The sequence below is a fragment of the Amphibalanus amphitrite genome, unplaced genomic scaffold, assembly GCF_019059575.1.
Source record: "Amphibalanus amphitrite isolate SeventyFive unplaced genomic scaffold, NRLGWU_Aamphi_draft 000086F_arrow, whole genome shotgun sequence".
Classification (NCBI taxonomy): Eukaryota; Metazoa; Arthropoda; class Thecostraca; order Balanomorpha; family Balanidae; genus Amphibalanus; species Amphibalanus amphitrite.
The window spans coordinates 154,537-181,736 of NW_024881582.1; the positions used below are offsets into that span (position 1 = coordinate 154,537).

Below are 27,200 nucleotides of genomic sequence, written 5' to 3' on the forward strand. Positions count from 1 at the left end.
AATTAAAGCATTTTTCGATGTTGTGACTTGTGAGTGCCCAAACCGGTATTTGCAGGCCATGGCCACCAATTTGGCTACCTCAACTCAAAAGTAATGTTAAGGTGGGATGGTCACTTTAAGTCAATGTTTGATGACGTGTATCTCGGAAACGTGACGTCATATCTTGACAAGAAATGTCTCCTTTCTTTTCACATATAGATAATACCGGTTTATACCGGTATCTGCAAATACCGGTTTGGGCACTCACAAGTCACAACATCGAAAAATGCTTTAATTCGGAGATATGGAATTTCAAACTTGCAGTTTTCGGATTCTAAGGGGCTAATGCATTGGAATGCCTCCTTAGAATTTGTGACGTCAGCGGAGATCTAACGATTTTAAATGTTTTACTAAAACGTTTGGTAGCACGCGGCGGCGTGATGATGATGATGATGATGATGATAAGTAGTTTCACAAAGTTTCGCAAAAATAGGAGGAGGTGGGGTTCAAAATGATCATTTTTTGTCACACTTGACGTGGAATGAATGCCCCCTCAGCTTCTTGGAGTCCGATTGACACGGGGCAAGCACCGATTGATCCCAGCTGCTAAAGAGATGTTTTTTTCTAGTACACAGGCTTGTCCATTAGGAGCCACATTTCTTTGGTAGAAAATTTGGTCAGAGCCACCGAAATCATTTGTACCAGCCATATCCCGGCGTTCATTACGGTTTACGGCGCATTTGTATCCATCGACGTTGGCCTTTACGAAAGAATCGCTGCAGTGCCATGCTGCGCCGGATGGCGGCCCATGGACTTGGAGTGACCAGCGGCTCCCCGCCGGGCTGCGCTCGTCTGACAACCGTTCTGCTGCCAGTGCTGCCAGCATCAGGGTATATAGAACAACGGGTACACCAACGACGCGGAAAGCGCCCATTTTACCTGGATGAGTTACATGGTAGGTGATATATTTTTTTTAATATGGAAAAAATAGAATATTCTATTCTGACGAGTAAAGCCAAATTCATAAAGCAGTTATTTTTAAATTATATGTACCAGAAATAACATACTAACCATAGTTTAAAACTTGGTCTTAAGTTAGCTGAAAAGTGTATAGTTGATACTAAGATGGAAGGAATCAATGACAGGCAAAAATGGCGCAGCTGTTCCCGATTCTCAAAACGTGTTCGCAAGCAGGATTTACGTGATGCTAGCGACATCATTTAATAAAAGCTGGGACGCTGATTGGCTGATCAAGTCCGTGAGCAGTATCACTAACTTACGCCAGTACAAGATGGAGGCAATGTGCGCATGCGCAGGAACTTGTGCTCTCATGGAGGGGCTTTTGGTACCTCGGGCAGCGCCCAATGCTTTTTGGACCTGTTATGGCCTCGGCATCGAAAAACGCTTGATAAAAAAGTTGTAGAGGAAGCTTGAGGCTACCTTTCCCCACAATAACATTGGCACCTTATCTTTTGTATTGTATTGTATTGTATTGCATGTCTTAGTGGGATCCAACAATGTTGGCTTTTACCGCCACAGTGTCAAAGTACATAAAGGACACGTATATCACACAGTCGTTGAAGCAGATTTCAGAGAACATGAGATAAAAATAGGTATGCCCACGCGAGTGTGATAAAACGTATAAAATCATATAAAAGTACACACATGGCACAGCTTGGCTAGAAATCACAGACAAAAAAAAAGAAGAAAAAAACGGATGATAGGTAGCGCGTCTATGACTGGCTCTCGTATGCTGCTCTTACGCTGGCTCGGAAAGTGGTCGGGTTGATGTTTTGTCCCTGCTCGTTTCTTTTTTAACTTGTGTTTTGTAACTAATGTTTTGTCGCACCTTATATTTTAACTTACGTGTGAGGCTCGCTTGAAAAAGGTCGATTTAACATGGAAACCCTATGGGGTAGTAGTTTTTGAGCGCCCATTTGGCCTAATGCTACCAACTGTTACTGGCTACCCCTGGCCAGCATGGCCGAGCGCACGCCCATAAACGCCCAAGCAGCGGGTCAGCGTGAATTAGATGATGTTACAGGGTGTCTGACAGGCGTATTTGGAATTTCCGACCTCGACGAGCGTCTGTAGTAGAAACCACTACTTTGGTAGGGGAAACTACTGCTGTCTGCTACCATTTGCGCTGCCTTGTCGCTACAGTTGCGACATCTATGCACAGCACACACATATGATAAACATAATATAGGTAGTAGGTACATATTAAAGATGTCAATCGGATACCAACTTTTTGGTATACCGATACCAAACCGATACCAACTTGGTATTTGGTATTTCAATCGTAATGCGTTTGGTATTGCGTTGGTATCATAAACCCTCACGTATGTATAAGAGGCTAAGAAATCGGTACAAAGTAGGTATTTCCCTCATTTTCCCAAGTTGGTTTGGTTTCGGTATTTTCCCGTGGTTTTGGTTGGTATTTGGTTTGGTATCGGTATTCCGATTTTCCGTGATTGACATCACTAGTACATATAACTACGATAAGGTGCAACTGGTCTGGAAGGTCGTAACGTGATGTATAAGTAGTAACGACAGCGTTCCGCGTCGTTTTTTTAACTTTAAGAACTTGGGTCTGAAATTTTAACAGCATGTGCGGAAAATATGTAAGTTTTCAGTTTTCTTATAAATTTAGTCCACTGCTGCGGATCTTTTGAATGGTAGGATTCACAAGGAACTAAGCAGATCTTGTTGCATTGGCCGGCCCCTGCCCTCCATCTTCCGATCGCGCAATTCTTGATATATGACAGAATTTAGAGTCCGAAGTCGTACGAACATATAGCCGCACACGGCCGGTCCCCTCACTGACTTAAGCTGGCTACGGCCTGCCACCAACCGCAGCCATACCTGTCAGGAGGCTCATAAACATCGAGTGTCCCTGGCGCTTCAAACCCGGACTGTTTTATGTTATGACCGGGACGCGAGATCTCACCTCGCGGAGTCCAAGGCTCTACCGACTGAGCTACGGGACCGGCTCAGTCGGTTCCGGAAGTTGAGGTTAACAAAGTTAAAATTGTCAGGCCACCAGGTCAGTCCAACTGACCTCACCTCGAAAAAAACTTAAAATGTTCGGCTATAGCTACACCGACGGCACGATCGCCTTGAAACCTTCAGCGATTGATATGAATAATGTTAGGATTAGTATGCATAATATATTATTATTTCTTAAGTTTAGCACTTTCAGGCACTTCGTATTCCAAAATTATCAAGCATGGGGTCACTGGCGGGCTCCTGGGGGCCTACACCATTCTCTGGGAGCCCTAGGCGGGCTCCTTTGGGTCTTTCCAGTTGACTAGCATATAGGGCTTCACGCGCGACTCAACTTCTGAGTTATTAAACTGCAGCTACAATGGCCTCTGAGGAGTCCTACCTGTCTATTTTTGGAAGAAAACGTTTCATTGGTTTTTATGTTTTCTTGGATGATAGGCACTTTGAGAAAGGTATCCTCAAATCGTCAACTCGATGAATCGATAAAAATCACGAACATCTCAGGAGGCACACTGCTAAATGCTAATACCAATGCATGCGTACCTATATAGCTATAGCCAAGAGGCATGTCTTTTGTGGCATCATATTGGACCTTCCTCCTCCCCCCCCACCCCCACCGCTCAGCAACTTTGACTGCCGGGGATCGGGCCGGCCATGAAATCAGAGGGTGCGACTCGCTCGTCTCAGTTTACCGGCTGCGCGCGCCACAAACACGGCCCATCGAGATCTCCGCCATCGGACGGCTCGTGCTGCACCAGATCGAGTCCCAGCACCTGGCCCCGGAGCTGCCGTCGGCCACACTGCGGCGTCCCCTCCCCCTGCCCTGCCAGCGAGAGCGACAGCCGGAGCCGGCGCGGCGGCCGGTGCTCCGAATCGACACGGGCGCCGCCTGCTGGCCGGCGGCGCCGGCTCGGTGAGCGGTCAGGCCGGCCAGTGCTGACAGACGTGCCGGCGCCGCGCACTGCACAGGCTGGCCGCCGCCCCGCTCGGCGGCGCGCGCTCGTTGGTGGCCATGCTCGGGTGCCGTGCGGCCTAGCCGTGCTACGAGAGCAGTAGGCTGCTATGTTGTGCCTCTCGGTGACGGACGAGCTGACATATTCGCAACCAGCGTCCAATCACGCCAGGATGGCGTTCTTCCAGGACTTTGTAAGTACACGCAAGCCGCTTGGCGCCGACCGCGGCCCCTGCTGCCGCCTCTGTTCAATGATAGCTCGGGTGATAGAGTGCTGCGATTAGAGTGCGAGCTATATGTGATCGTCATTCACTGTCTCTTAATTATTAGTCACCCGTAAAGGTCTTACACAGATTAATTTATTTATATACGATCATAAGGGCCTCCACGTGGTGGGTTTTAAAGCTTGAGTCATTGTACATTGGGGTGTCATGCATACATAGGTGCAAACCATGGTCACAAGTTCATCGGTACAAAAATCACCGCCTATATAACGCACTATGCCTATTGATTATATACCTCACGTCGTACACTTTAAATGCAGTCAACACTGATCGCAGTCTAGCACGACTGACGTGGCGACAACTACTGGCTGCCTGACAGATTCCAAGGTCTCCAATTCCAGCTCTTGGCGTCGTTATATAAATAAGACATCGTTATAAGATATGTCAGATTTGAAACGAAAAATGGCTTATTATACATGTCGTTGAGCTGGGACGTATTCGTATTTGATGTGAAATTCTTTACACACCAGCTTAAAGCTTTTTTATCGGGAACTTTCAGAACCATTACAGCTTCCTCTCCCTTCCCGCTTTTCCGCAATATCTTCGCTGTATATCAACATGAAGCTCGGATACATCAGTTTGAGTTGGACACATTGTATCAAAACAACAATGCCGTATGCTATCGGAAATAATTTCGTAGCTCGGACGGAATTGGTGTCAGAGTGATGTCTTGTCCAATCGATTTGCATTTATTTCAAGGGCTTATGGAAATCGTTCAAGAGCCTAGTTTTCAAGCTAGCACCAATAATCACCACGCCATGTGTGCACAGAAATAAAAAATGACACCCTTTCTGGTTTCTCGGCTCTGGCAAAAATACTACCATTTTTGGGGGCCAAAATAACATCCAATATGGGCGTCCAATATGCTACGAAGACACCAAAACCACTTCGTAAATGTTCATATGGCTGCTAAATTCGAATTCAGCTCCAAACACTTGCCTAGAAACATGTAAAACTCGAAAAAGTGAAACGAGGTCATTAACGGCCAATGACCTGACCTGGCCTTCATGTGACCTTGACACCCACCCTAATGATCTCGAAAAGTAGATCACAGGTTAACCCTCGCCGGCCGAGGGGGGGGGGGCGGGTGCCGCCCCCCCCCATAGGGTTTTTTCGCGATAGCTCCGAACACGCTGGCGATAGAGAGCTGAAACTTGGCATACCTGACCTTTGATCCAAGCCGGATCTTTTGACACCAACCAAATTTTTGGGTCAGGTCAGGTCACTGACCTATGACGTCATAAGTGAACCTCTGCACGGTCTTCAGATGTCGCAACTTCGCAACGCCCTCACTGCCAGAGTAGATGTCACAGGGAAATGAAACTTGCAGGATCTAGTATCCATTATGAGTCCCACAACTTGTATATCTCGGATTTTTCCTAAAGGTCATATGAGGTCAGGTCATTTTCGTGACCTCACCATTATAAGTCAATGGGGAAAAAATGAAAACTGCTATCCTGGCGCCGGGAAGATCTCCAACTATCTCAAGCACACAGAATCGTGATTTGATGCACTCCTTGCAAGGTTAGATGCGTCACTTTTGCAATGTTGACCTTGCGTGACGTCATTTATGACGTCATCAAGGTCATATTAGTTTTTCGTCAATAACTCTTGATCAAATTGAGCTAGCGAGTCGGGAAAGCCACCAATGGACTCAGGAAGGCCTGCCGAATCGAATGATATGCGACATGACCTCTTTCGACCAACTTTGTGACCTGGGGGTGCTGACCTGACCTTGACCTGAGGTCAACACCCCAAGTTGACCTGACCCGGACAAAAAGTATATCATTCGACGCGCCTGAGCGAGGCGAACACGATGCTGCCAAAATCGGCGCTCTGCGGCCGTTTTTTGCGAAGTTATTCACCAAAAACTGAACCGTACCTTGGGGCACTTGACCTGACCTCAGAGGTCACCGGTTGACCTAGGACCTTAAAATCGGGTACCAATCTCTGCGTCTCGTAACGGCGCACACGCTCGTTTTTTCCGCGACGCGCTAGCTCCACCAGGGGCGAAACGGCGAGGGGGGGGGGTCGTACCCGCCCCCCCCCTCGGCCGGCGCGTATGTAGAAAACCAATAGGTCCGGCGAGGGTTAAAGGTCATGTGGGTCAGGGTCATTAAATTTTCAGGGTAGGTGCAAAATTGATTAACGCGAGGGTACTGAAAGTTTCGTCGCGATCGGCCGCTTTTAGTTACGCGAGTTATTCGCGAAAATCGAGAGTGGGGGGGGGGGGGTGTCCGTTCGATCCCCCCCTATACAGGCGAGAGCTTAATTAGTGATCTGTTTATTGGTTTATTAATCATGACACCCTTACAGCATTCGAATTTGACCCATTAAACGTGTTTTCTAGAAAATGTTCGCCGGCAGCGTATCATAAGTTGTATTGTTCACTGTATGGTATTAGTTATAACATAAAAAATATGTTTACAAAAAATACCCATCTCCGATTTTTGGCATACTTGTCAGCAATTCCATAGGCCAAAAACAACATCTTTTAAGTGGCCACCTTAAAAAATTGAAAAATAAGTTTGTACTTAAAATTTTGAAAATCAAGAAACAAAATTTTCGAGAAAAAAACTAACTATACGAAAATAATGCTTGGGATGTTGCGATTCCAATTATATACAATTTTCTACTTCAGATTTAGCTTTATGGGAGTAATAAATGCTCAAAATAAAGCAGTTTTTCAACTTTGCAAAATTGCCCGAGGTTATAACTCGATCACCGTTACTCTGACGTACCTGAACTTTTCAGAATCGGCTTCTGCGCACGGGAGTACTACATGTACCAATTTTCAAGAACATCCGAGATGAAATTAATGGTGTGAGTGCGAGGAACATAGCGAGAATAATTATGTGAACTATGGCAAGAATCATTTGGCATCATTTGGCATTTCGCATTGTTTTTACTTCTTCGAGGTCAATGATTCTTAACATCCGAGATGGTCGGGTTTTAATTTGCACCCCCGAGCTGCTGAATCGTCCTGGAATGCCCCACCTGTGAATGTGCATAATCAACATAGTTATCAGGTCATTTGGACCTCCGGCCCAACTGTTTGGCCCCTGATCAAGCTAGAGCTTCGCGGAAAAATTGAGCGTGTTGCGTATGACGAGAGAGGGCCGAAAATATCCAATTTCTATGTTTGAGGTTATTAGTTGACTTTCCAAGTCAGGTCAATGACCCAAAAGCTTGGGAAAATCGGGACCTGTTAGAACTTCGTAAAAGGACGGTGGTATGGGGTATTTCGGGGTGCTGATCGTGAATTTCATGTTAATTTTGATCACAGACGATGTCTTCATGCATTTAGGCCAGGTCAAGTCAGGTAAAGTCAGGTCAATCATAAACATGTGCATGGATCCGAGAAAATGGATCTGGGATCTGATCCCACGGATCCTCATCTTGGATCCAACGGGATCATAGATCCAGCTCTCTCATTTATCGAGAGATCCGTAGGGATCACAGATCCGAGCCCTACAGAGCGCCCTTCCTATTTGAACATTTACGAAGTAGTTTTGGTGCCTTTGTAACATGCTACGAGGCTGTCAGAGGCGGTTGACAGCTACTACGAAGACCCGGCAGGACCCCTACTGGTTGACCTGACCTGACCTGACCTGACCCGACCTGGCCTAAATGAATGAAGACATCATCCGGGATCAAAACTACCATGATATTCGTGATCATACGGCGACAAAACTATTCATATCGGCAATACAAAATGCCGCCAACGCCTCGATCCTCAAAAAGTACAAAACAATATATCAACGAGAAAAACCATGGATGACCTCTATGCTAAAACAAAACATGAGAAAACGGGAAAGACTTTTCATGATTGCAAAAAAGACGCAGACAACATTCAATTGGGACAGATGGAAATACCAAAGAAACCTAGTTACATCATTAAATAGAAAACTTAAAAACAAACATTTGCAAAATCAGATAAATAAACTTATTTATAGTCACCGTGAATAAACTGTTGACTCATCAACTAAGCACTCATAAATACCACTCAATACTTCGCAGCACATTAGGACGAACTCGCAACGACGAAATTCCGCCTTTAGAGTCAGAGCACGGAGAAATTATCAACGATGACAAAGAAAAAGCAACTCTTTTAAATGAAGACTGCCACATAATCGTTACTCAACATTCCCGAAGCACAAGAACCCCCACCATTTGAGCCACCAAATGTGCCCAGGCCAACATTAGAAAAGAGTCAGTCAGTCACGTCAGAACGAAACGTACTGATAATGTTAAATTCACTTAACCCGCGCCCGGCTGGGGGTCCTGGATTTCCACGCCCTGCTGGGGGGGGGGGGGTGTTTGAACACCCCCCCCTTGTAACTCGGCTCCTGGGCCACGTAGCGATACGCGGAAGGCGGCGTTCGAAAGAGCGTCAAAAATAATGACGAAATCACTTCGGTCAATTTTTTTAATAAGGTCAAAGGTAAGGTCACCAGGGGTCATTGAAGGCAAAATTTCGCCGATTTCCAGGTCGAATGTCGAAAATTTCCAAGAAGCCAACGCATAACTCGGGAACCAATAGAGCTACAGCGCCGCGGAAAAGTGCATTCGATAGCCCTATTAACGCCCTTTCTGAGTGATTTTCTCAGATTTGACCTAACGTCAACGGTTTTGCCTGCAGGGGGCAAAAACTGCAAAAATAGCCGATTTTTTCGGAAACAGTTTTTCTGCAATAACTTTTGACCCAAGCCTTGTACGAGCTTACTTCACCGGCATCGTGTTCCTCTCGTCAAGACGCATCGAATGAACTATAACTTGACCTTGAAAGGTCAACTTGAAAATTTGACCTCTGGTCAAGGTCATGACCTGACCGGAAAGGGTCATGTTGCATATCAGTCGATCCGTATCGTCGAGCTGAACACATATAAGGCGTTTTCATCGCTGTAGCATGCCTCTATCAAAAGTTATTTGCGAAAAACTGTTAGATACCATTCGTGACCTAAGATGACCTCAGGGCACAAACAAGGGTCACGGACACCATTTTCATGTTCAGTGTGTCTAAACCACTTGTAATTCGGTGTTTGGGAGTGTTTATAATGTCTTTCGTCCAAAAGAGGCGCATTTCAATTTTCTCGCATTGACTTATAATGGGGAGGTCGCAAAATTGACCTGACCTTAGGTCATCGGTATCAAAATTCTAAGACATACATTTTGTACATGCTATTGCTCTTAGCAATCGCTGAAAGTTTCAAAGCGATCGGTCACTCGGTGTAGCTATGACAGACATTGAAACTTTGTATGAGGTGAGGTCACTTCAAGTGACCTGGTGACCTGACCTTGAATGACCTTCGTCTGAAATTTTCACAACATGTGTAGAATTGATGTATGATAATGTGTACCAAACACGGCGGCGCTCCGCGCCGCCGTTTTTGAGATATTCGCGAAAAACCACAAGGGGGGGTGTTCAAACACCCCCCAGCAGGGCGCGGGTTAATGAAAACATATCGACAGGACCGGATGAAATTCCAGTAAAATTAGTGAAGCTTATTGCAATATTGATCCCAAACCGTTGTCAGACTCATACAATAAATCGCAAGTAGAAGGACGTTACCCGAGTAAACTTAAAGAAGCCAAAAAAGCATACATTCAGTTCTCTCTAAAGTCTTTGAAAAAAAAATCGTGTACAAACACTTATATAAACACATCGCAGAAAATGCAATGTTATCAGACAAACAAAGCGGCCATGCAGACAATATCACAGCACTCAACAGCAACTACTTTACCTGACACATAACCTGTACAAAACATTAGACCAAAAAGAAGACTTAACCACAATATATCTTGACATATCAAAGGATTTCGATAAAATTTGGCACTTTACAAATGTTAACATGAATTCGGTATCACAACCACTACTTAAAGAGTGGTTCGCTTTGCCCCGGTGGTCCCCGCTATACCCCACTTTCCCCTATCTACCGCCAGTGGTTTCAGAGGGGCGCCAGCCATCGGTCTTGGATGGTGCGACTGTAGTCTCCTTTCAGGTGGGCGCCAGTGGCTCTTGAGGGGCGTCAGCGACTTTGGATGGGGCGACTGTGATCTTCAGAAGGGCGCCATCGATCTTGAATGGGGTCACTGTTGCCTTCAGCAGGACGCCGGACGCTCCGGAGGGGCGCCATTGAGCTTTGATGGGGTGGCTGTAGTCTCAAGGGGTCGCCAGTGGCGCTTGAGGGTGTTACGTCAATAACATGTTAACGATTGTTCTTGCCGGGTATTGTAAAAGGGACCAGTTACTTTAAATGACTGTATTCGAAATTCGTAAAACTATTAGCCAAGTGTCGATACAAATTCACCTCTTTTCACATCATCCATCGTTCACCCAGACTGTTCTACATTTTCATAATTTTCCATCATTGTTGGATTTCATGTGAAATCTGCACGGATCCTCCTCATAAGGATAATTAATTGGCACTTTCAGAAATAACACCCTCCCCCCGCCAACGGAGCGGACCAGGCGCACACGAGCTCATGACCCGGGCGCCTCCTCCAGCAGGCAGAGCCGCCGGGCGGGGCGGTGCACTTCTCCTCCACGGACCAGTACGTGCGCCGACCGGACGCGGCCATCAGGCCCAGGAACTGTCTCGGTCACGCGTCCCAGGGGCCACTGGCCGCGCGGGCTGCCGTTCTCCACGATGAGGACGAGATCCCCCACTGCCAGGATGCGACTTTCCGATCTCCACTTCGGTCGGCATGCCAGTCCTGGTAGATACTCTCGAAGCCATCTCCGCCAGAACTGGTCTGTTAGCGCCTGGCTCTGCCGCCAAACTCGTGTAGAGCAGCTCTCTTCGTCTCGGAACAATCCTGGAGGCAGACGCCTGACCGGACGCCCCAACAGCAGATGATTGGGCGTCAGTGCCTCCAAACTGTTCGGGTCTGTCGACACGTGCGTGAGTGGGCGGCTGTTGACGACTGCTTCCACTTCAGTCAGAACAGTGTGCAGTACTTCCTCGGAGACAAGCAGCCGCCCGAGGACAGCTCTCAGCGCGCGTTTGACAGTCCCCATCATCCGTTCCCAGGCGCCGCCCATATCACAGGCAGCCGGTGGGTTAAAATGCCACCGGATGTCGCGTTGAGTGAGCTCATCGCTGATAGTGTGCTGGTTCCATTGTCGCAGCAGCTGGCGTAGCTCTTTCTCTCCAGCCCGCAGACACGATCCGTTGTCACAGAAGACGTCTGATGGCGGTCCACGTCGTGCGATATACCTGCGGAAGGCCATCAGGAAGCTGTCGGTACTCAGGGAGGATGTCAGCTCCAGATGGACCCCGCGCGTGGAGAGGCACGTGACCAGCATACACCACTTCTTCTCGATTCGTCCTCCATGCACCTTGATCTTTAGAGGACCGAAGAAGTCGAGCCCAATTGAACTGAAGGCGTACTTCGTGTCGAAACGTGCGGTCGGCAAGTCGGCCATGCGGGGCTGACACGGCTTAGCTCGGCGTCGTCGGCAAAGAGGGCAGTCAGCCACTACCTTCTTGACTTCTTGCCGGGCGCGCGGCACCCAGTAGGCCTGACGGAGCTCATTTAGGACATGTTCGGTTCCCGCGTGCATCAGTCGTCGATGAACTGCGTCGATGATGAGCCTCGAGATGCAGCTACTTCTCGGGAGGATCACAGGGTGGCGGGTCTCTTCTGGCACAGGAGCATTGGATAGCCGCCCGCCGACTCGTAGCAGCCCCTCTGAGTCTAGCATTGGAGTCAGCTGCAGAAGACTGCTTGACGAAGGGAGCTCCTTACCTTCGTTTAGTGCCTCAATCTCTTGAGCAAATGCCTCCCGTTGGGCACATCGCACCGCCAGGTTTTCTGCTTCATGTAGCTCCTCGGCGGATAGTGGCTCCCGCTCGAGAGCGTTTGGCTGTGCGACTTGAGGCTTCAGCGCTCCCAACATGTTCCTCGTGAATCGCAAAATCCAGGCGACAGTTCTCTTGTAGCGGACCCATTTACAGAACCGTTGTGGGTCAGGCAGGACAAGGATGGTCTGCCGGGCGCTGTGTTGTGTGACCATCACAGTCTTAAGCTCTGGATCCTCATCTTTCAGTGACAGCTGCTGGTCTGGTGGCCAGGCACCTTCTGACTGCCACAAGAAGTCGGGTCCCCTTATCCATCGGCTGTCTCTCTTCAGGTCGGAGGCTTTCGATCCCCGCGAGCAGTCGTCTGCTGGGTTGAGCTCGGACGGCACATGACGCCACTGTCTGGGATCAGACACGTCACGGATCTCGGCCACACGATTAGCAACGAACGTGTGGAAGCGCCTGCTGTTGTTCTCGATGTAGCTGAGGACGACTTTGCTGTCGCTCCAAAAGACCGTGTCACTTTGATTCAAGTTCAGCTCCTGAGCTACTTGGGCCGCCAAGCGCACAGCCAGCACCGCCGCTTGCATCTCTAGACGGACGATCGTCAACCTTTTTAGCGGTGCCACCCTACATCGGCTCATAATCAAGGAGCAGTGGATGGCACCGTCTGCATATTCGTGCCTGAGGTAAGCGACTGCCCCAAAGGCTCGCTCAGAGGCGTCACAGAAGACGTGTAACGTCTTCGTGACTGTTTTCTTGGTGTGTTGCTGATACGCGTAGCATCTTGGGACTCGAATCTTCTCTATTGACTGCAACTCTGAGATCCAAGCTGCCACTTCGCTGCACTCCTCGTTAGAGAGAGGGCTGTCCCAGGTGTGTTCAGTCGACCAGAGTGTCTGCAGTATCATCTTCCCCATGACCAGGAAAGGGCTCGCCAGCCCCAGTGGGTCAAAAATACCAGCGATAACCCGTAGGATCTCGCGCTTTGTAGTTGGTGTTGTCGGCCCGACATTCGTGACTGACGGAGCACTGGGACTCAGCTCATCTAGCTCTGCATCCCACTGCACACCCAGGACCTTCTGTGTCGGGAGTGACGCGCTTAGATCTACGGCACCAACTGCTCTGTCTTCCATCGAAATTCTCGCAAGCACCTCCCTGGAGTTGCTGTTCCATTTGCAGAGTCTGAAGCCTCCCCTGGAGAGCAGCGCTGTCACCTCTGCCGCCGTCTCTTGTGCTGTATCGCTGTCTGGTTCAGAGGTGGCCAAATCGTCCATATAGAAGTCTCTTTCGACAATTTCACGTGCTCTGCGTCCAGCTACAGTGTCATCACTCTTCTCCTGGGCTGTTCGGCGTAGTACATAGCTGGCTGATGCTGGAGAGCTCCGAGCGCCGAATATTACCCTGTCCATTTGGTATATATCTGGCGGACGGGTGCTATCCAGATCGCGCCAGAGATAGCGGAGTGAGGCCTGGTCCTCAGCTCTCACAGCCACCTGCATGAACATCTTCTCTATGTCGGCGCAGAGACCAACGGACCCTAGACGGAAACGTAGCAGCACCCCTGGGAGTGATCTTAGGAGGTCCGGTCCAGACAGCAGATGTCCGTTAAGAGAGCTACCTCCATAGCTGCTCGCTGCGTCGAAGACCACGCGGAATTTGCCTGGCGTGCTGGCGACTGCGTGATGAGGCAAATACCAGGTGCGGTCATGTTGTACCAGCAGTTCCTCATCATCAAGCTGCCGCGCATACCCTTTCTTCACATTTTCCTCCATACTCTGTTGGTACGCTGTCGCCTTCTCAGGAGCTCGACGCAGAGCCCTCTCTGTGTTTTCCAGCCGGCGCATGGCCATGGGGTAGTTGTCAGGCAGCTTGACATTCTCATCACACCACAGCAGCCCTGTCTCGTAGCGATCGCCGCGCCACGTGGTAGTCCGTGCCATGATGTCTTCAGCTCGCCGGTCTTCCTGAGATGTCGGCTCTTTCATGTTGTACGCAGTACCAAATGCCTCCGTTGAGCACCAGTCCTTCAGCATAGTCACCAGCTCGTCATCAGCTGAGCGGTGCTTGGAAATGTGCATCACCTCTCGCTGGCCATGAGTCACCAGCTGAGCCACATTTCCGGTCAGACACCAGCCAAAGTGGGTTCGTACTGCCACTGGTTGTCCTGGCTTGCCGACTCTGACCTCCTGCTGCAGCATGGCCTCCAGAACATTGGCCCCCAGCAGCAATTCAACGGCCTTTCCATTGTTGTCTGGAATCACTATGTCATCCAGATGCTTCCAGGCCTTCCTTTGCTTCCAGTCCACGCTTTGAGGACGCACATTCAGTCGGGCGACGGAGAACACCTCTGGTACTGTGACCGTCTTGGCGTTACTTCCTGGGAACAAGGAGGACACTTGCAGACTCGTTCTGAGCGCGAGTCTGTTGTCTCCGCTTCCTTCAACATTGGCCAGTTGTAGCTCCCTTCTGTCTCCATCAATCCCCAGTTCCTTTAGCACGTGCTCCTCGCACAGACTCGTATCGGCACCGGAGTCCAACAGTGCGAGGGTATCCTTGTAGCGTCCTTCAGTTCCATGAATCCGGATTGGAACAATTTGTAGCAAGGTGCGCTGGCTTGTATGCGTCTCGGTCTCCGTCTGCGTCATTGCCATTACGTCACGGGCGTCTGTCGTCGCCGTCGGTCTTGTTTGTGCGGGATGAGGAGATTGCGCCGACGGTATGTGGAGAAGGCGATGATGTCTCCCCTTGCAGCCCCGCTCTCCACAGACTGTCCTGCTCGAACATTTGCTCAACCAGTGGCCAGTACTGAGACATCGGAAACAGCGGCGGCCACTGCGCACGATGTGACCGCGCTCCTCTGGTGTTTTCTCCAGAAAAGATGGGCATTCGGCGAGTGCGTGGGCGCCACTTTGGCACACAACACATTCAGCACTGACAGCCGCTCCTGAAGCAGTCGCTAAAGTTGTGCGCTGAGCTGAACACTAGAGTTCCCTCTTGTGTCGCCCCGGCGCCTGTTAAGCGGTGCCGGTGTATGCGCTGGTCTGGCGACACTGTCCTGTACCTTTGAGCAGAGCGCAGGCTGAACGCGGCGACCCGCCAGCACTACTTTCCCAAGCCAAGAATCAATATCCTCCAGAGTGGGTACGTGTGGCATCATTTCTACTTCTAGCTGGCCCCACTGCCAGGCCAGCGCGCTTGGTAGCTTGGATATCACCTGCTGCATTGAAGAGGTCGCGGCCAAATCCGCTCGGTAGCCCATGCTCTTTAGCACGCACACGGCCGTGTGCAGGGCTCGTGACAGACTTGTCAGGCCAGCGATATCGTTGTGCTTGACTACCGGGTGCTGAAGAATGCTGCTGAGTGTGCTCTGGACGACAGCAGTCGGGTTTCCAAATTGAGTCTCCAGCTCGCTCAGCGCCACTTCATAGAGCGACATGTCACAGAGCAGACCACGCACGGCTTCACCAGCGTCTCCCGTCAGGAACGACTGGAGGTGAATCATGCGCTCTGTGTCAGTCAGTGACGCATTATCATGAACCAGGGCTCGAAAGAGCGAGATCCACCGGGGATCCAGATCCACTCTAACGGAGACCCATCAAACATCCCAAGCTGTATCTTGGGCAGCGAGGCATGAACAGGAGCGAAATTTGTGTTGGCTTCAACCCATCGTCTTGTGCGATGGCTTCGATCGGGCGATCTGTTTGCCGGGTTGTTCTCTTGATCGGGTGGACGAGTCGGGTTACTTCCTCCCGCATTTCCAGACTGCGCTCCGGCAATACTTTGACACGCTGCAGCCTGCGTGTCACCAAGCAGTTGACACTGGACCCGCTGATCAGACTGCTCGTTCTGAGCGCGAGCCATCGGGGTCGGCGGCACAGGGCTCAACTTGTCAACAGCGCGATCCATGGGCGGCGGCTGGTGGTGCATGGACACCGGTCGCATTCCATCTTCATCTGCAGTGCCGACCGAATTTCGCAATCCAACCTCTTCTTCCATTATTTGAAGCTCCAGCGCGTCTACCTCCGCTTGGTCAGCTGCCTGTCGTGCTTCAGCTAAAGCCTCATCTCTTGCTAGCCTCGCACGAACCTCAGCTGCCTTAATCTTCTCGTCTGCCACTCGCTTCGCCTGTTCGGCTTTGAGCTGTGATACGAGCGCTCGCCTCCTTACCGAACTGCGAGTGGTGGACGTAGAGCTCATTTCAGCCTCACTTCGGGTTTTGAGACTTGCAAATGCAGACCTATCACCGCAAGCCGATCGTACACTCATAGTTACGTTACCTATCGAATCGCAGTCAATCAATTCCTTAACTGGCTACAGTTATTTTACGGTACCCTATCCGGCCCGGAGGACCATAATGTTACGTCAATAACATTTTAACGATTGTTCTTGCCGGGTATCGTAAAAGGGACCAGTTACTTTAAATGACTGTATTCGAAATTCGTAAAACTATTAGCCAAGTGTCGATACAAATTCACCTCTTTTCACATCATCCATCGTTCACCCAGACTGTTCTACATTTTCATAATTTTCCATCATTGTTGGATTTCATGTGAAATCTGCACGGATCCTCCTCATAAGGATAATTAATTGGCACTTTCAGAAATAACAGAGGGTTCCATCGATCTCGGATTGGGCGACTATGAATTATGATCTTCAGAAGGGCGTCGGGTGCTCGAGGGGCGCCAGTGGTTTCAAAGGGGCGCTATCGACCTCGGATGGGGCGACTGTGATCTTCAGAAAGGTGTGGGTGTTCTGGAGCAGCACCAGTAGCTGCATAAGGGGCGCCATTGATCTCGGATGTGGCGACTGTGATCTTCAAAAAAAGGGCGCAGGTGCTCTAGAGGGGCGCCAGTGGTTTCAGAGGGACGCCATTGATCTTGGATGGGACGGCTGTAGTCTCCTTACAGGTGGGCGTTACTGACCCTTGAGAGCGCCAGCGACTTCGGATGGGGCAACTGTGATCTTCAGAAGTGCGCCAGGTGCTCTAGAGGGGCGCCATCGATCTTGGGTGAGGCGACTGTAGTCACTGGCGGATCCAGGGGGGCATTTAGGGCCATGCCCCCCCCAAAGGCCTAAAGTGGCCTGTTTGCCCCCCCCCCCCAAAACGTCAGAAGAGCATGGGCGCAAATTGCTAAGAAAATATACCTTGATGGAGGTTTTTAGCCACTTGGTGAAGTAAGGCTTTGCGCAGCATAATATGGAAGCAATGTGGTAGCAGTGAGGGTCAGTCAAAAGTTGCGCGAACGGAGTCGACCTTCAAAAAAAGACTGGTGTTGGCACAGTCTTTTGCACGTGTTTGTGGCGCGGCAGCTGGCAGTTGGCGGTGTTTCGCGTGGTGTCGAATTGCTGGTGATTACTGGCCAGGGGTGTCGATTTGTGAAAATGGTTGGGGGTGCCCAGAGCTTTAACCCTCGCCCGTATGCATTGGAGGGGGGGGGGGTCGAACGGACCCCCCCCTCGTTTTTTTTTCGCGAATAACTCGCGTAAAAAGCGGCCGATCACGACGAAACTTTCAGTAGTGACCTCGAGTTGATCAATTTTACACCTACCCTTGAAATTTCATGACCCTGACCCAAATGACCTTTGACCTGTGACCTACTTTTCGAGACCATGCTTGGCCGGAATCATGATTTGGCGTATGTCGGCTCGCATTAGCCGCGCGTTTGCAGTCTTTTCGTGGTTTCAAGCGTTCAAACATGTGATATGATGCTGCTCCCATGCATTAGGGTGGGTGTCAAGGTCACCTGAAGGACAGGTCAGGTCATTGAACTTTGATGACCATTGACCTTTGATGACCTCGGTTCACTTTTTTCGAGTTTTACATGTATCTAGGCTAGTTTTTTTAGCTAAATTCGAATTTAGCAACCATATGAACATTTACAAAGTAGTTTAGGTGCCTTCGTAACATGTTACGAAGCTGTCAGAGGCGGTTGACACCTAATACGAATACCCGGCAGGACCCCTACTGGTTGACCTGACCCGTCCTGACCCCACCTGGCCTAAATGCATGACGACATCTTTGTGATCAAAACTAACATAATATTCGTGATCAGCACCCCGAAAACCCCATAGCAGCCACACTTTATGACGTTCTAACAGGTCCCGATTTTCCTTTTTTGGGTCATTGACCTGACCTGGAAGGTCAACCAATGACCTAGGACCATAAAATTGGGTATCATCGGCTTCCTCTCGTCACGGGAAACACGCTCGTTTTTTCCCGCGCTCTAGCTCGATCAGGGGCAAAACGGCAAGGGGGGGGGGTCAACAGACCCCCCCCCCTCTTATACGTTCGCGGCTGGAAAAACACCAATACGGGCGAGGGTTAAGGCAGACCTCAGATGCTATTCTTTTAGATAAAGCTGCATTGTGTTAGTATCAGGGCTTCGGATAACATGTTAACTGGGTGGGCAATCGCCCACCCAGTAGCGATTTTTGCCCACCCAGTGGAGTGTGTTTGCCCACCCAGTAAAGACGGTGACGGAGCAGTTTTACCGGCGCTGGGCCGGTGCTCGGCGCCTTCTGCGCCGGGCCGGGGGTGTGTGTCTGAACACCCCCGTCTAACTCGGCTCCTGGGCCGCGTAGCGACATGCGGTAGGCGGCATTGGAAAGACAGTTAAAATGACGAGAATACTTGGTCTTTATAAGGTCAGGTCAAAGCTCAGGTGGCCAGAGGTCATAAAGGGTCAAGTTTGGATTGTTTGAAACATTTTCGAAAACCTGGCGCATAATTTGGGAACTAATAGAGCTGCAGCGCCGCGCAAAGGCGCATTCGATAGCTCTTTCAACGCTCTTTCGGCAAAGTAGTCCTCAGATTTGACCTCAGGTCAACGGCTTAGCATAAACTCTCCAGAGGGCAAAAACTCCAATAATAGCCACTTTTGAAAAAGTTTTTTTTCTGCCATAGCTTTTTACTCGAGAAAGTCATGACATTTATTTTGCCAGCCATCATGTTCTTCTTACCAAGACGCGTCGAATACCTAATCTATAGTTTGACCTTGAAATTTCATTTTGAAATTTGACCCCGAGTCAAGGTCAGGACCTGACCGGAAAAGGTTATGTTGCATGTCAGTCGATCCGTTCAGTCGATCATCGCTCTAACATGCGCCTACCAGAAGTTATTAACGAAAAACTGTTAGGCTCCCTTTTGTGACCTGAGATGACCTCAGGAATATAAGGAAGGGTCACGTCATTTTCACGTCGGGTGTCATTTTCCAGCTCAGTGCGTCATGTTGAATTGTTAATAGGTGTTTGGAAGTGTTCAGAAATGGTGTCCGTCCAGAAAAGAACGCATTTTAATTTCCTTCCATTGACACTGATGATAGATGTCGGACTTTCGCCCCCTGAGGTCATTTTCAGTGAAACTAACATCTCAACTCAAGACGGGAACGAAAGTCCGATAACTAACATCCATGATACTAATGCCTCGTCTCAAGCATTCCAAAAAATTATCCCATTGACTTATAGGTTATGGGGAGGTGGCAAAATTGACCTGACCCTAGGTCACCGGTACCGAAGTTTCGAGATATACATTTTGTACAAACTGTTGGCCTTATCAATCGGTGAAATTTTCAAAGTAATCAGCCACTCGGTGTGGGTATGACAGACATTGGTACTTCAATCGTTATTCGTGAAAAACTGTCTAACAAGCGCCGCTATTTTGACTTGTTGACCCCTGTGACGTCATTTTTTACCTGACCTGAAAATGACCTCAGTAAAAATTGTAGACTTTGTCCGTCTGTATCCCATGCCATTTACTGCTTGTTTCTGTCTTGCTTCGTTCTCGAGATATCACGGGGAGCAGGTATCCGCCCCCCGTCGGCCGTCGGTGTGAAGTTGGCGCGGAATGCGGATCCCCGTTGGTGCGCGGGTTAAACCATGATATTTCGGACCAAAAGACTATCTCGCCACTCAAAGCAAAACTTCAGGACGTCCGGAACCGAAACCCATTGACGCGAGTCACGAATGCGTCGATGGCTACCAAATGCTGCTGTCTGGTAGGTATAAATAAAGCGAAAAATTGTGTCCATTTTTTACAACGCATTCTGATGTACGGTAATAAGAGCAGGGGCGCGGTAACTACTTTCAGACTGGGGGGTGGGAGGGGGGGGGGGCACACCATAATTGAAATCAACCTAGGGTACCCCCAAACCTAGTTTTCTCGCCGGTTTTAGGCCACTTATTTTTCATCCCTTGGCGTTTTCATAAAAAGAAAAGATTTGCAAGAAAAGTGCAATATTTCGTCTTAAAGCTGTGGGGCACCACCCTCACGGCCCCAGAGTTGGGGGGGGGGGGGGGGTAGACTGTCCCCCCTGCCCTCCCCCCGTTCCCGCGCCTATGAATTTAGAATTAGAGAAAACAATGCGTTCAAAGAATCGTAACAGTGATGCCAGTACCAACTTTGGTTGGGGGTGCCCAGAGCCCCTTGGGGGGTGCCCAACTCAGCATTGGGGGTGCCCGGGCACACCCAAAAGTATACAAATCGACACCTATGTCACCGGCCCATGGCAAACACTGGCCCCAACCCCTGGGTACGTCCTTGGGACCCACGCCGGTCTCCAAAGGTCGAAATTGCCCATTGAGTCCCATACTGGCCAGTGGCCCGATGGTCTTATGATGGCCTTTGAGGTTTTTCACCGGCTTCAGAGGGCTCACATGGCACTATGGTTGGAACGGCTTTACGGATGGCCGGGGGTCAACGCGAAAAAAATGTTTTGCCCATAACTTGTTAATGCGTAGACCGACTGCGATGAAACTTTGCATAGGTATACCAGTGTCCTTCGTGCATCATACAGTAACTCAGAAACGACGAGGTCACGTCACGTCACGCGCGTGTGACGTCATCATTGCAAGCATGTTATAAGTCGCCTATGTCTTTCGTAATGTTATCGATATCGCGAGGCATTTTGAACATGTTTTGAATACTGCTATACTGAATGGATATTGTTGTTATGCTTTAGGGCGAGAAATATCAACGTAGTGACGCACAGTGTCCTACTATTTGTCATATTGGGTACACAATTTGGAGAAAAAGTATTAATGATTTTTTTTTTAGATTGGGCAAAAAGGTAAGAAATAAAATGACGATCAAAATGACAAAAAATGCGTCTGATTAACCCGGCAGTTGCTGGGGTATTTCCCCACCCGCCGTTTGCCGGGGGGGGGGGCGTTCAACGCCCCCAGCCGATAACTCGAGAACCAATAGGCGCAGCGAAACGCACGAGGCGGCAAACGAAAGAACGCGACGAGACGATTCAGATGAATACTTGAAAGTTGAATTTCGAGGTCAAAGGTCGGGTGAAGGTCAGGTCAAACACTTGAAATCAGGCTTTCAGTAGCATGGTTTTTAGAACCTCCCAATCGGTGCCCCTCGTCATAAACTCTAACACAACTGTGCACAACCCTTCATATAAGTGCTAAAAGAGTGTCAGATCCATGTAGGGGTCAGTCAAACATAGGCCAGGGTCAAAGTCAGGTCAATCAGGTAAGCACATAACCCCGAAAATTAAAACTGGTACCTATTCGCAGCCCACGACACATGTGTTATGGGTACTTTTGGGCGTAGAACACGATGGTGACATTCATTTTATCATACGAGTACGTGGTTAGTTGATAAAAGATCAATTTCAGAAATGCATGCATCATGGTCGTGAAGTAGTCACGAGAAATTGCCAAGATTCAGGTCAAGATTTTGGAAAATGTAGAACGATGATCAAAAATCATAGATAGCCATTGGATTTGCTATGGTATTGGCAGTGTAATGACGTTTACAGCATGTCTGTATGTCTGTTCTGTCAGTGGATATCCATATCCATACTCCAGGATATCCATACACGTTTGCACGATATCCATACTCCAGGTGCAGGAGCGAGCAGTTACTTCTTACGAGGGGTGCTGAGTCGAGGTCAGAGTCGGAGTCAGAGTCGTAGTCGGAGTCAGAGTCGCCCAGAGTCGTGGCAACGAGCCAGGAGTCGGAGTCGGAGTCAGAGTCGGTCAGGAGCCCGCAGTGGAAGTCGGAGTCGGTCGGAATCGGAACAGCTCCATCACGACTCCGAAACACTGGCAGGGGTCCGGAGTCGGAGACGGAGTCGCCCGGAGTCATGGCAACGAGCCAGGAGTCGGAGTCGGAGTAGGAGTCGGATTTGGCGCCACCACGACTCCGCAGCCCTGCTTCTTACCATCATTTATTAGGATAAGCCTTTGCACGACTGACGAGCCGACCTGCTGCTTGAAGGCCGGCAAAGACCCCAAACAAGTGGGCAGCTACCGCCCGATCGCGCTCACGAGTCACATCGCCAAGCTAGCGGAGCGGATGATCGCGGCCCGGACGACCTACCTCATCGAACGAGACCGACTGGTGCCCCCCGAACAGGTGGGGTTCCGCCGCGGGAGGTCGGCGGAGGACAGTCTGGCCCGCTTGGTCCAAACGGTTCAAGATGGCTGGAATCGCCCCAAGCCGAGACGAGGCCCGGAGGATGGCGTGACGGCGGACCGCTTTGTCCTCCTGGCGTTCGACTTCTCCCGTGCCTATGACACGATCGATCACCGGATGTTGCACCTGAAGCTCCTCAAGCTCCTCCCCAGATGTCTCGCGACCTGGATATTCCGGTTCCTTCGCGACAGGCGGGCCCGCGTAGAGGTCAACGGCGCGCACAGCAGCGAGCGCGTGTTCCGCGCGGGCCTGCCGCAGGGCTCGGTCCTGGCACCGACCATCTACACGCTCTGGGCGGCGGACCTAATCGAGACCCTGCGGGACGCCTCGGACCGCACGGACGTCCTGATGTATGCGGACGACACGGCCACACTGAGCGCTGGAGCCACCGTAGAGCTCGCGGTGGCTCGCGCCCAGAAGTCGGCCGACGCCCTGGCCCGATGGGCAAGGCACTGGAAGATGTCCATCGTCGGACAGAAGACCCAGGCGCTGCTGCTGACTCAGCGGAGCAGGGACGAGCGCGGCGTGCAACTCCTGGTGAACGGCACGCAGGTCACCGGTGGCACCAGCCTACATCTTCTGGGGGTGACCTTCGACAGACTTCTACACTTTAAAGACCACTGCGACTCTCTGCGGCGGAAGGTCCGGCCGCGGACGGCACAGCTGCGGAGGATGACCGGCCGGACCTGGGGTCTCCGCGAGGCGCAGCTCAGGACAGTCGCGAACGGGTATGTCCGGGGAGCCCTTGAATACGCAGCGGGTGCCTGGCTCCCGGCCGCGTCCCCGTCACACGTTCAGCTGGTGGAGCGCGAGCTGCTGGCGGCCGCCCGGGTGGTGACCGGATGCCCACGGTCCACCCCCAGGGATCCCCTGCTGGCCGAGGCAGGCATCCCTTCAGCATGGTCCACCAGGAAGACGCTGGCCGCGCGAACGCTCTGCCGAGCACTCGCCCTGCCGGAGGACGACCCTCTTCGCCGCGTCGCGGAGGCCGACCCACCCACTCAACTGCGGTCTACCACCGGCTGGCGACAACTGGGGCGATCGGCGCTGATCGAGGCGGGCGCCGAGGGAGTGACGGTGGAGCCACGCCTCGAGGTTCCCCTCCTCCCGTGGACAACCTGCCGCCCGATCGCCTTCAATCTGGACGTGGGACCCGGCGGTCGCCGAGCCTCCTCCAACGAGACGCGACGAGAGGCCGCACGGCAGCACCTGGCGGCGCTCCCAGCCCAGGCCACGTGGATTTGGTCCGACGGCTCTGCGGACGCTGGGGTCAGGCGAGGAGGGGGCGGCGCCATCATCTTTACCGCGTCGGGGGAGACTCTCAAGGTTGAGGTGGCGGCGGGAGACCTCTGCTCCAGCACCCGTGCGGAGCTGTTCGCCCTGAGGGCGGCGCTGGAGCGGGTCCGGGATGAGCCGTCCCCCGCCCCGCTGGTGGCGTGCTCTGACTCACGAGCCGCCCTGAGCCTCCTCAGCGCGGGAGCGGCCGCCCAGACCTCCACTATCGGCGCGGCGATCTGGAGGACGCTGCTGGACATTGCCGAGCGCCGGCAGGTGACCCTGCAGTGGGTCCCTGCTCACTGCGGGCTGGCGGAGAACGAGCGCGCTGACGCCCTGGCCAAGCAAGCGGCCACCCTGCCCCAGGGCGCCGTGCCCTCGGACGCTCGGTCCCTGACACGGGCAGTTCATCGGACGGCCACACGTCAGTGGCGCGAAAACTGGCCCGACTCCTTTTTCAAGACTATCTTCGGGAGCACCCTGCCGCTCCCCATCCCCGGAGAGGACCGAAAGGCCGCCATCTCGGTGCACCAGTTGAGGGCGGGCCACTGGGGCCGCTCGCTCCAATACCTGCACCGGATCGGCCGACACCCCTCCGTGGCATGCCTGCAGTGCCCCGATAAGCGGCGCCGTGTGCCGGGAAGAGGCGGACGTGCCGGAGCACGTGTTGCTCCGCTGCCCGGCCCTCGCTGGCGCCCGCCTGCGGCTAACTGGCAGCATTCACGTCGGCCCGTCGCGGCTGCGGGACGCCGACCTGGTGGCTGCCTTGGAGGCCGGCTACCTTCGCCATAGGGAGCCTCTCGGCTATGGTCCTCCGTAAGGAGGTCCCAGGGGGAACAACAACAACAACAACGTGCTGCTAACGAAGCGACGGGTAGGTACGCCTCGGGAGATGAAGCTTCACAGAAGATTTTGCGCACAAGTGCGCAGTTTGCTTTTAGGGTCCCCTTATGCAGAATTGAACAGATATTTATTCTGCCAAAAAGCTCAATGGAGGTTGATGGAGAACTTTTTGTATGTCCAATGAAACATAAACTTAATTTTGCAAATGTTGCTGTGGTGACACTGCAAACAGAATGCAATGCCGTTCCTGATTTTGAACACCCATGGGAAAAAAGAGTCACTCCACTCGATAGCCAACATAAGGATTATTTTGATATATAATAATCCAGTTTTACAACGTCATTGAGGTACTCCACATGCTATCACCAGCGTTGTTGTTTAAACCTTTGACGGCGCACCAAAAAAGCCACTATCAGAAACTCCCGATTCCACGTACGATAATGAAGACTAAATGCGCAACTAAATAGGGAGAGTGGGGAAAGATGCCCAGGTGTTTTCAATGTCGTAAATTATTCGAAAATGACAATCGGAAAGCATAAACTTGGAGTTTCAACGGAACCCGACATCATTTTTCTCCACAAAATAACACACTTTTGTGCTTGAAATATGGTAACTTTTTTGCTATTTATCATTTTCCTGAAGAAATGCAAGGGGGCATCTTACCCCAGAGGGTGGAAAAGACGCCCCCTGCGGTTGGGTAAGATGCCCCTCCGCACTATAAGTGACAAAAATGGGCACGTGAATTGCCTGAAGGAATCAGTTACATTCGAGTCTGCGGTAGACAATTAAACGCCATCATAAGGGCAAAAAAAAAGTCGTCGCAAGGGGCTTCAGAAGTCATCGTGGGGGCCATCATAGTCCAGCGCGGCCAAACAAGCCTCCGTGGTGACGTTCGGAGACCGTTGTGGGGCCCTTATAGGTCTTCATGAGACTTGAAGGCCCTCAAGACCATCGTGGGGACCTCACATGCCAGCGCGGCCCGTGGGGCCAGCGCGGGAGCTCTCAAAGAGTGTCGTGAGGGCCTCGGAGCCAATAATGGGGCCCACAGAGGCCGTCGTGAGGGCTCTCAGAGTCAGATATCGCCCAAAAAGTAGGCATATGGGCCAAGAGACCGACATGGCGAGCACCTGACCGTATTGGACGTTCAATAGTCCCAAATCGATTTTTGTCTTTCTTCACAAGTATGTACTAAATGATTCGACGAGTTCCTTGAAGGGCAGCCCACGGATTTAGGGGGGCGTCTTTCCCTATCAGGTCAGGGGGCATCTTTCCCCAAGGTACCGAATTAACATTTAATCAGTACATTTTGTTAGCACTAAAACTACACCCCGAAACAAACTAGTCGAGGCAAAGTACAGGCATATAAATGCATCACGACAATAGCAAGGGGCTTAATTTTTTTTTTTACAATTTCTTTGATATTCACAATGTTTTGACACTAAAATATTTTTTTGAAAGCAGCACATATAAAACAACCAGCCACCAGCCCACCGTTGCCCAACTGAGCTTGTCAAATTTTTGTGCAGTAAACAAGGAAGGTTTTCGCTTTACGCTATGAACATTAATTTCCAGGTTTGATTTTTTGTTTTGCCGGTAGAGGGGGTGGGGCGTCTTTCCCACCCTGGGCATCTTACCCCACTCTCACCTATTTTTCTGCGCAATTCAAAACATTTCATCAATTTCCGACAGAATGACACCCCAAATATACATATATTCCGAAATTGCCCATGGCCATCCGTGAGGCCGTTTCCAACCATAGTGCATGGGTTCGCGCTGGCCTCTGAGGGCGCAAAATGGGTGTATTTCGGCATCTGGGGGACTCTGACTGTTTTTTGGGTGCCTACTGCCTCAGGCCTGTGAGGTGAGGGTCCCTACCTGTCTCTAAGGTCCCATTTCGACATTCGAGATAGGTACTTATTTTAGGTCACAGCAGAGGCCCATGCAGTTTCCTTAACCCGGCAGTTGCTGGGGTATTTCGCCACCCACCGTTTGCTGGGGGGGGGGGGGGCGTTAAACGCCCCCAGCCGATAACTCGAGAACCAATAGGCGCAGCGGAACGCACGAGGCGGCAAACGAAAGAACGCGACGAGACGCTTCAGATGAGTACTTTAAAGTTGAATTTTGAGGTCACAGGTCGGGTCAAGGTCAGGTCAAACACCTGAAATCGGGCTTTCAGTAGCATGGACTTCAGGACTTCGCAATGGGCGCCTCTCGTCATAAACTCCGTCAAAACGGTGCACAATCCATCATATAAGGCCTACAAGAGTGTCAGCTCCATGTAGGGGTCAGTCAAGCATAGGTCAGGGTCAAGGTCAGGTCAACCGGGTAGGCACATACCCCCGAAAATCAAAACTGATATTCGCAGCCTGTGACACATGTTTTATGGGTAATTTGGGGCGTAGAACACGATGGTGACACTCATTTTATCATATGTGTACGTGTTTGGCTCAAAAAGTTGAATTTAAGAAATGCATGTATCATGGTCGTGAAGTAGTCACGAGAAATTGCCGAGATTCTGTTCGAGATTTTGGAAAATGCGGAACGATAATCAATAATCCAAGATAGCCATTTGATTGTTCATGGTATTGGCAGTCTAATGGCGTTTACGGCATGTCTGTATGTCT

General features: G+C 50.8%; 1 protein-coding gene across 1 annotated transcript; it reads left to right on the top strand.

Annotated features, from left to right (window-relative positions):
- The first annotated feature begins 4,110 nt into the window (after positions 1-4,110).
- Positions 4,111-24,553, top strand: LOC122379884. The gene is made up of 5 exons (XM_043362464.1): positions 4,111-4,131; positions 10,733-10,923; positions 11,164-11,280; positions 22,650-24,122; positions 24,346-24,553. Exons 1-5 carry the CDS (start codon positions 4,111-4,113, stop codon positions 24,551-24,553), a joined length of 2,010 nt encoding a protein of 669 aa, XP_043218399.1.
- Positions 24,554-27,200: the final 2,647 nt, after the last annotated feature.

Excerpts from the sequence above, each read along its gene's own strand:
- LOC122379884 (XM_043362464.1), top strand. The coding sequence starts at position 4,111 with ATGGCGTTCTTCCAGGACTTT. Across the intron at positions 10,924-11,163 it reads ACTTTCCGATCTCCACTTCG|TCAGAACAGTGTGCAGTACT; the intron begins GTCGGCATGCCA and ends CTTCCACTTCAG. Across the intron at positions 11,281-22,649 it reads GCCCATATCACAGGCAGCCG|GCGGGCCCGCGTAGAGGTCA; the intron begins GTGGGTTAAAAT and ends CCTTCGCGACAG.